The sequence below is a fragment of the Carya illinoinensis genome, chromosome 16 (assembly GCF_018687715.1).
Source record: "Carya illinoinensis cultivar Pawnee chromosome 16, C.illinoinensisPawnee_v1, whole genome shotgun sequence".
Classification (NCBI taxonomy): Eukaryota; Viridiplantae; Streptophyta; class Magnoliopsida; order Fagales; family Juglandaceae; genus Carya; species Carya illinoinensis.
This window is the reverse complement of record NC_056767.1, coordinates 18,311,211-18,321,329: the sequence shown is the minus strand read 5'-3', so window position 1 is coordinate 18,321,329 and position 10,119 is coordinate 18,311,211. Positions and strand designations below refer to the sequence as shown.

Genomic DNA, 10,119 nt, shown 5'->3' with positions numbered 1-10,119 from the left:
CATTCGTAGGGATCAATAGTTGAAAACACACTTAGGCATGAATTAGAATGCATGCCACGGGCTGTGTATATTTGAACTAGTTTCACTTTGAATTTTACAATCTCAAGGGTATAGATGGTTTTAAAATATGAAAAATATAAGGTCCATGAAGTTTGGTTAAATATGAAGTTTGTTTGCAAGTAGTGAAAAAGTTTAGGGCCTTAGTGGCAATTTTTAGAGAGTTTAGGGATATTTTTGTAAATATTCATTTTTGAAGCCTTTTTGTGACGCCCCCAAATCTCCATGCACAAACACGGGGAAATCGAGACGTCCAGATGGTGACATCACGGGTCACCACCCTATTGACGAGTGCAAAGTGTGTGTATAAGCAACAAATATGCACGAAGAAACACGCAGCTGATAACAAAGTCATAACTAAGTACTAGAATTTTTCATTGTTTAATACAAAGCTAAACATACATAATAAAATATTACAAGATACAAGTATAGTTTCAAAGTCAACTATAAAGCATAACTCCAACTCAAAACTCCGGCGGAGCTGCATCCTCGGGCTTAGCCTCCTCCTCCTTCTCGATCTTTGCATCAAAATCTACGGAACCAAAAATGGTGCCGCAGGTAAGTAAGATCCAAACACCACTAGATAAAAACATATAATAACTCAAACAATATGCATAAAAGAATGCCAATGCACATAACCCGTAAAACCATATTTTTCCACGCACGTCAAAAATCCCATTTGGCAGAAAAACATATTACTTTCCAAAACTCGTCAAAAGTCTCATTTGGCCCAAAACCCACTCAATCCATTAATCCGTATGCACCATGACCTCCCCTAGGGGTCATCCGTACACCCTGGCTCCTGTGCCACACCGCGGGTAACAACCACGCGTATGACACCTAACCGAGCGATGCCCAGTTCCGCGCCCCACGCGTTCGTAGCCAAGCATCCTCTAGCCCCTCGCCAGCAAAGGGCCACGGAGTCGGTGCGAGAGCGTTATCATCCCGCCCGCTCCCGTTGTCGCCCAAGGACAACCCAGGGGACATCACTCAGTATATTACGCTCCGAGTGAACAGAGGAGCTCCACCGAGATAATACCCCATCTCGGCTTGGGGTCGTGATACACACATACCCAAAAATCCATTTACGCCAATAAAACAGGATTTTCTCAATTAAAATAAAATGCACGTGCATACACCATGTAAATGCAACCACAAGGCACAAACCAACCAACCAATCACAAATCAATAAACCAAGCAACTCCATCCTCAATCCATCCGACCCCCGAACTCCTCGGACTTAGTCCGGAATCAACCAACCAGCAGATAAATAATTATTGCAAGAGTAAAATATATTTAAATCTAAAAGTAGAGTTTGGAAAATACTTACGGCGCTATACGATATTTTTTGAAAGCTTGCGGCATTGCAAACGGCGGAGAAAAAGTAACGTAACAGTGTATTTTACACTGTGGCCGTGGGTAATAAATTATCCACTTTAAAACGGGGACAAACCAAGACATGAAATTGATAGGGAATGGTCTAGGGATGTTTATGAAGCTAATGGAAGTGAGCTTTGGCCGTGGCTGGTGGTGGAAACAACGGTGGAAGGCCAAAAAGGGGCTGAACGGAGTTGAGCTCGTGGGAGTTGCTCCGTCAACGGATTGAGGCCAGAAATGGGTGGTTTAGGTCGGCAAGAGGTAGGGGAAGAAGCTGTGAAGAGATGGTGGCCGGAGGTGGTGCGACGGTGCCGGAATCGGTGAAAAACCGTATGGCTTGGAAGAGCTCGTGGTGGCTAACGGTGGCTCGGATGGAGGTGAAACTTGGTGGGGATGTTCACCGGTGAGAGGGGAAGAAAACTGGGTGGGTAGTGTAGGCCACGCCGTCGGCGAGCGGCGGTTCTGGGCTGCAAAAGCAACTGGCGACAGGGGCAAAAACAGAGCAGGTGCAGTGACTTCCGGTGGCTCGTGGTGGCTAACGGCTGGTCCGATGGCTCTGAAAATTGGTGAGGATGATCTCTGGTGGAAGGGAAAGAGAATGGTGGGGGTGGTGTACAACACAGCCACCAGACGGCGGCGCACCGGGGGGCTGAAGTGGCAGCGACGGTAAGGAAAGGTGAGCTGCTACTGCGCACGGGGAGAGGGGGAAAACGGGAAGAAAAAGAGGAAGAAAAAGAAGAAAAGAAAAAGAAAAATGGAAAAAGAAAAAGAAAAGAAAAGAAATGAGGTCCAATTCTCACCTCTGGAGTCCAACAACTGATCCAACAAAAATAAGTTTAAAAGCAATAAAACTAAGAAAATATTTTAAACACAACGTAAAGCTAAAATATAATAATTAACTAGTAAAAACAAACTATTTAATTTTAAATCCAAAGACAAGCTAAAATAAATTAAACAACAATTTAAATTCAACAACAATTAAAATCCAATTAAAATTTGATAATTTAAAATAAAAGAACTATTATATTAATTAAATTAAAATATTCCTTCAGTGAAAATACACATAAAAACGGGGTGTCACATCCTCCCCCCCTTAAAATAAATTTCGTCCTCGAAATTTGTGAGATCAATATCAGCGCCAAGTAAGATACACTACGCAACTCAGAGTATACTTGAGAAAATCATACCATCAGCCATTTCCACACAAGTATGATGAAAGATCTCTCTAATTATACTCCTAAAGCAATTCCATCATATTCGTACTAGTCTCCCAGCGACGCATCACGTCTAGAACTCGTAAAGCAGCCACGTAAACCGGAATCACCATATCGTCAAGAACTTCAAAACCACACCCAAGAAAATTCTAAAAATTATTACTTCTTAGAATGAATTGTATTAACCTCAATCAACCTTCATGCTATATCATCGAAACTTTCATTGTATACTATATCTTGGTAACCTAATAGTCACTTCCAAAATAAACCATCAATAAACATAATTTGCCCAAACAAAATATTACTCTCCAATTACAAGCACCTTCTCGAAATTTTAAGTCATCACTAATTACTCAAAATCAGCACACCTAATCATGAACTATCACTCCTATTTCCTCAATTATCTCTAGCTACCTTAATTAAATCAAAATTCCGCAACGACACCCATGATCATCAACAAAGAAGACGATATCAATCAATTGCAACCTTCCAAATTAAAAACAAGTATCATTATCTCAAAATACGCCAATCTCATCTAAGATAAAGAACATAGGGCTTGAATCCATCCTGACCAACTAATAAAGCACCTATAACTCCTACCTAACAACTTACACTTTCAAGATCATCACCTAAATTCTGAATATCGTCTAATTTAGAGATAACTAAATTCACTACGAACCACGATTAAATTCACGATAACCTTAATAAACCCTTCTTATAAACTCACTTACCTACTTCTATTCTCATAACCCTAATATTAGCATGACTATTTCCTTCAATTGCATACAAAATTAAATCTCAAGATAGGCCATGCTATTCAAACCTCCAATCCATCAAAACTATGGCACTACCCTCCTGACTTCTACTGCTTATTACCTTACGTACCTGTTTAGGCTAATCACCGTTGATTCCCAAACTTCCACTTTCAAGATTTTATTATCCACTACACATGGCGACTCAACAATCTCTCTTCAAGTTAAATAAAATGTATTTAATTCTTCCAACTGGACACTCAAACTCCAAAGGAAAGTATAGCCTCAAAATTTAAATTCTTGTGTGACCTCAAGTCACAATTAATTCTTGAAGATAGTCTCAACAATAAATGCCAACCATCACTCCAATTGGTAACCCACTTCAACTGTACACTCCGATCAACTCACTAAGAACTCAAAGTTAAAATCTATTGAATTTAATACTATCACATCTAATCCACTTCAGTACTCACCAAAGCCACTTCTCTCAAGCCAAAAAGAGACTAGGATTTGTACTCTCCGAAATCCATACACCCTCACCACCACTATAAATGGATCTCATGTACCCTTAGCTAAGATCAATAATCATTCTAATGTATAAGTGATCCATCACTTCGATTTCCAACATCCGTACCTTATCCTCAAAATAAACAAAATTTCATTTCCCAAAACCTGCACCATCTATTATCCTTAACTCAGTATGAATCAATCCTAAAACTTGTCACTATAACCTCGAGCTATAACAATTATTGCCAACCCACATTCCATTGAGTAACATGTTTCGACTGAACGCTCCAATCGATTCACCACTATCACGTGTCAATCTCATACGTCCTTAGCTGAAACCAATAGTCATTCTAACGTACAAGTAATCCATTACTACTATTTCCATCATCTGGACTTATATCTGCAAATCAACATGAATCATTCCTATATCTGCTTAACTTATACCCTTAACATCAGCAAATAGTTATCGCTTAAAGCTTTGTACTGAAAATGACCTTAAACCTGCTAATAATCCGTTCCCAAAAGTCTCTAGAACATAAGGTCTCAACTTCAATCGAATTCAATACCAACAATTAAACTATTGCTTCCAAAACCTCAATGGATCTATTTCTTCTGAACCGACAAAAATCATTTCCTAAAATTGATTACTACAACCTCGAGTTAACAATAGTCATTTTCTGAACTAAGTCAATATCTACAATCCTCAAAGAAGTATATGAGCTAAATCATTACCTTCCATTCTCAAAGAAATGTACCCCAGAAAAATTTCATATTATTAACTAAACTCTGATCAACCCCATTTTAATGGTTGCAAACTAATCACTCTTCAAAGTGGATCAAGCTAGCACCCCAAGTCTGTAAAACTAAGAACTCAACTCATATTATAAATTGGTCTTTCAACTCTGCAATTCTAAAACCTTAAATCAAATAAGAATAATTTCTAGAATTTCTAAGATCAATGAGCTTACACCCCATAATAGAACAATTGGCTCCCAAAGCTTTTAAAATCTAATACATTAACGGATAATAAATCATTTTCTGAAATCCTCGAGATTGATGGCTTTAATCCAAAACATTCACCTTAAAACTTGTAAATTTTAAAACCCCAATTGCCACCAAATTGTTCATCCGAATCAGCGAAATTTAAAACTTGAAATTTAATTATTTCCCCCAAAGCTTGTTGAACCTAAAACCTTAATTACCAAAATCTTATTTACTAAAATCTATAAGGCCTCAAACCTTAGATAAAATTATCTTAAACCAATCCTTAAAGTTCGTTGAACCTACACTCTCCTATTCTATAGCCTCATTACATAAATTCTACAAAACCTAAGACCTCAACCATCTTAAGCAACTTAAAGCTAACTCCCCTCCTTAGTTGCAACTTACATTCCTACTCCCAAGAAATTGCCTAATCCATGTCGTTCCCTTCTAGCCACAATATTAGAGCATTGGCATTGGCTTCATCAAAGCCATCTTTAAAATTTGATGAAAAGTACAAGTTTTCCATAAATCTAAAATCTTCCTATCCATAATCTCACATTGGATTAGCCATTGGATTCATCAAAATAATAATATAATATTATTATTTTAATAAAAAAATAATTTTTTTTTCATATTTTACAATTAAACTAACTATATATACATTAATAATTTGATCTCAAATTACTCCACCATGTGAATAAACTACACAAATATGTTAATATATCCCAAAATTGGTGCAATGCAATGCAAAAGAAGTGAGTAAAAAAATATCCTGTTTTGGTTGCAGTATAATGTACTACTGCTGGTCATGGATATTTAACGGAGTGTAGTTTATTTATGTATTAGTGCAATACTCTAGTAATCTGATCTCAAAATATCCATGTGAATAAACTACACAAATAAGATCTGCTTCCTGGAAGCTAGAATGGAGACAACCAACATTGCCCAAATATCCAAATAGAATTGTATAAATAAAATCTGCTTCTAACCACAATTTCTCATCCATAAACAGATCCAAATACACAGTTTCTCAATACAAACAGCTTCTAACCACAATTCACTTCCAAAATATCCCAAGTATTTCCAAAGTATTCCCAGACAAGTTTAAGAATACAACCTCAAAATATTTCCAAAGTATTTCCACAAACAGATCCAGCAAATACAAGTTGATTCATAAAAACCAGCTTCCAAACCAAGTCCAAAAACTAAACTAACATTCAGAAATTCCATTTGTATTTCCATTCAAAAAAATAGAAAGTCATCCATTCATAGTGGCTGCCTAGCCACATGCTTCATTATGAAGTCTTGTGGCTAAGCAGCCACTAGAAGCTGGAAATGCATAGGTCATTCGGATATACCATCTGAATCACTCATTGACTCTTCCCAAATTTTTTTCTGAACTTTACGGAAGTAGGCTTGCTGCATGGCATTCATACCAGAAAGATCCTTGCCCATCATCTCAGCATCAAACTTTCTTTTATCAAGATCCAGTTGTGCACCTCTATCACGATCAACCTTCGTCTGCCATTCTCTTTTCTCCGCCATGAACAATCGTCTATCCTCGGTCATTGCTCCTAATGCCGTGTTGAACTCAGCATCAGATGATTCTTGAGCCTTTCGCTTCCTCAAGTTTTCCTTTTCAGCCTTTTTTCCAGCAGGCCTTTCAACATGCTCCTCCACAACATCGCCCAAAACTTCACTTGACTGCTCATTGGAAGGACGTTTATCATGTGGCTTTCTCCTCGTATTCAGCGTATTCAAATGTTGATGCCATTTGGGTTGGTGTCTCAAAAGATTCCAAGAATGGTCCATTGTGAAATTCCCTCGTTCCATCTCTTTGTACAATATTTTTGCCTTTTCAATATGAAAAAAGTTTTAAAGAATAGTGTCAAATAATAAATCTTTGAATAAGTAGACCATATTATTAAAGGAAAAGTGTACATACCTTATCTTGTTCGGTTGCACCACTCGGGTGCAATGACTCTACTTGAGCTAGATATGCACAAAACTTATTTGTGCATTTCTGAATCATGGACCAACGATTGATCAATGATCCAACCGAACGGTTCATAGTTTGTGGTTTTTTATATTCGTGATAAAATTCAGAAATCCTCTCCCACATTTGAGTGGATTTCTGATCAGTTCCCCGAATGGCATCAATACTAATGTTGAGCCAACCAGAGACAAGTACATTATCCTCCTCAACAGTGAAAGAAGCTCCTCTTTGAACTTTTTTTGTTGGAGGCCTCTTTTCACCGTGAAGGGGGGTTGAAGTGACCACAACATTAGAATGTTGTGAGAATGTTGGAGTGGTAATAGGACCTTCTCCTCCACTTTGTAAGAGAGTGGTGAAGAATGGGTCCTCATCCAACAGATTGTCCATCCTAGGAGAATTATAATTATTAAGTTGTCAGACAATGCAGCACATACAACGCAGCACAATAAACAAGACAGTACATTTCAAGCTTTTAACATCAGCATATATAGCAGTATATGACTCTACTTGACACGAAAAAATCTGCTAGTAAGACACACAAACAGTAAGAAAAAACAGAACACTTTTGAGAATTTAAGTCTGAAAATCTGAACTTAAATCTGCTACTAAGACACAAAAACAGTACCACCTCATAGAGATTTTTTACTAATAAAAACAGAACAGTACCACCTCACTTGTACTTTTTGACTCATAAAAATAGAACACCTCATTGAAATTCTACTTAAATCTGAAATTCTACATAAATAGCAATCTTTGAAGTACATTTCAACTATAACATTTTTATTTTTTAAAGTCTTAAACAGGTTTACCATTTATTTGCATGAATAGCAATCTCATACCAGAAAGAATCAATACTAAATGTTATAAGCACACATGAGTTGGTTTTCAGATGTTATGGATCCAGAAAATACAATACCAGAATCTGTGTGCTTGCTAGAGCCAAAAGCAAGATTGAGTGCACCTTAGAAAATCACAAAATTAATAAAACCAAAGTCAGTCATATGCATTGGAAGCCACCAAAGTTAAGTGCAGTAAGATAAATATGATATTTTTATGTACTTGGCATATTGGAACTCTAAAAATGCTTAATGCTTTACATATGCAGTAGAGAGGAAATAAATAGAGAGGAAACAAATACTTAATGTGTTGGTATAATGAAATTAGTACTAGGCTGTGAGATGGTTAAAATGCTTTACATATGTAGCAGCCCTTCTACTTGCAAAAAAGAAAAAGAAAAGGCAATATTGTTAATTATTGTTAATAGCCAATATTGTTACCAGATTAATAGGCAAAAGGCATCAATACCTTGAGAGAAAATTAACCGGACCATCAATACATATTTCTTAATATAGCCACATTCCATTTAAAATATTGCTCCTGAAATTGCTCCAGAAAATAGCCTTTCCAACATTCAGATTATGTACAAACATAAACACAAATGTTATTGAAGTAGCTACAACAGGATATCTTATACCATAGAACACTCAGCCCATAAGATCCCAAACTATTTTTCTCCTTCAAAATATTTCTTTAACTAATTTAGCAAATGGAATCACAAAAAAAAAAAAAAATAACCAACAACAACAACAATTATGGGGCTGAGCAGGGTGAAAAAGTATGGGGCATTATTGATTTGTGATTGATTGTTTCATGGAGTTGAATTTGATTGTAAACTCCTGTTATTTATTTAGAAAGTAAACGATTGTTGATTGCTTCGTATTGTTAATCTTTAGAAAGTTTGATGTTTGCAAAGCCACTTCATAGTTTGCTCAATCAAATAAACCGAGTTTGATAAGCATCAAATATACCAACAATAGATATACAAATCAAAAACAAGTGACAAAATCAACCAAAAAAAACTAGGGTCCCAAATCATCAAATATACCAACAATAAATCCATAAAATTAGAAACAAGTCAGAAAATTAACCAAAATAAACTAGAGATACAAATCATCAAATATGCCAACAATAAATTCATACAAATAAAAAACAAGTCAGAAAATCAACCTTAAAAAACTAGGGATGCAAATCATCAAATCGACCACAACAATAAATTTATACAAATCAAAAACAAGTTAGAAAATCAACAAAAAAAAAACTAGGGATTTTTATCATCATCAATATATACCAGTTGCATAACAGATTAACGAAGGACTAGGGTTGTAGGAGATTTGGAGAGGAGATGAACCTGAAGGAGAAAACTGTCGCGCCAAGTGCTGAAGGAGTCACTCTGCTTCAACGTGAAAAAAAAGAGAAGAGGAAGAATCGGTAAGAGCACTATCGTTTACAGAGAGAAATAGAGAAAGGGGGAGAGCAAAAAACAGGGGAGGAAAAAGAGAAGAACATTGCGTGCACCTGATTTGAGGAGAGAAACCATGGATTTTGTTCCGATTTTGCGTGAAGGAGAAGAAGCCACAGGCTTCTGTGCTCGATCGATGGAACGAGAGAAAGAGAGAAAGGGGGGAAGAAAGACGCGGGGAGGGAAAGGAGAGAGAAACGAAATAAAATAAATCCGTTGTTCATTAAAACGACAATAAAATATAGGGATGAATGTCAAACAGTAGTCTTTCATATTTGAAGGAAAAAGATTAAACACTGTAGCTCAAAACTTGAAATAAAACTTTTACCGAATCCAATGCAGCTGATTTTCATCTTCGTTAGCTAAATTTTAAAGATGCATTGGCTTCTGATGAAGTCAATGCCAGTGCTCTTATAGAAGTAACCCACCTCTATAAAATTCAACCCTACTTCACTAAGTATTTTTTCCTATCAACGACATTCTCGATAGTACCGTCCTCCTGCCATAGCACAATCCTCAACACCACTTTTTTTTTTTTTTTTTTTTTTAACTCCAGACAAAACAAAACAAAACAACTTAAAACAAAATAAATAAAACAAATAAAACGCCATACTTGCAATTCAAATAAAATCAAATCAAACCAAGCCAAATCAAATGGAATTAAATAAAATAAATTCAAATCAAATAAAATTGAATCAAGTTAAAGAAAAACAATTCAACTTAAATAAATTAAAATAATTTTAACATCAGCTTTTAAAACTTTCTGGTACTCCACCTATGGGACATATGGTTTTACCCAGAGCTGAACCGCTTTGATACCACCTGTGACGCCCCCAAATCCCCATGCACGGACACAGGGAAATCGAGACATCCAGATGATGACATCACGGGTCATCACCCTATCGACGTGTGCCAAATATGTGTATAAGCGAC

General features: G+C 36.5%; 1 protein-coding gene and 1 long non-coding RNA gene across 2 annotated transcripts; both read right to left on the bottom strand.

The window, feature by feature from the left end:
- Positions 1–6,235: 6,235 nt before the first annotated feature.
- LOC122298870 (glutathione S-transferase T3-like) lies at positions 6,236–6,962 on the bottom strand. The gene is made up of 2 exons (XM_043108718.1): positions 6,837–6,962; positions 6,236–6,745 (listed from the first exon to the last, which is right to left on the bottom strand). The coding sequence occupies exons 1-2, from the start codon at positions 6,960–6,962 to the stop codon at positions 6,236–6,238; spliced, it is 636 nt and encodes a 211-aa protein (XP_042964652.1).
- Positions 6,963–7,192: 230 nt separating this feature from the next.
- Positions 7,193–9,532, bottom strand: LOC122299038. The gene is made up of 3 exons (XR_006239523.1): positions 9,243–9,532; positions 9,076–9,117; positions 7,193–7,848 (listed from the first exon to the last, which is right to left on the bottom strand). It is a non-coding gene; the product is annotated as an uncharacterized LOC122299038 (long non-coding RNA).
- Positions 9,533–10,119: the final 587 nt, after the last annotated feature.

Bases quoted from the DNA above. Each gene is read 5' to 3' on its own strand.
- LOC122298870 (XM_043108718.1), bottom strand. From the start codon at position 6,962: ATGAACCGTTCGGTTGGATCATTGATCAATCGTTGGTCCATGATTCAG. The intron at 6,746-6,836 runs GTATGTACACTT...CATATTGAAAAG, and splicing joins GTGCAACCGAACAAGATAAG to GCAAAAATATTGTACAAAGA.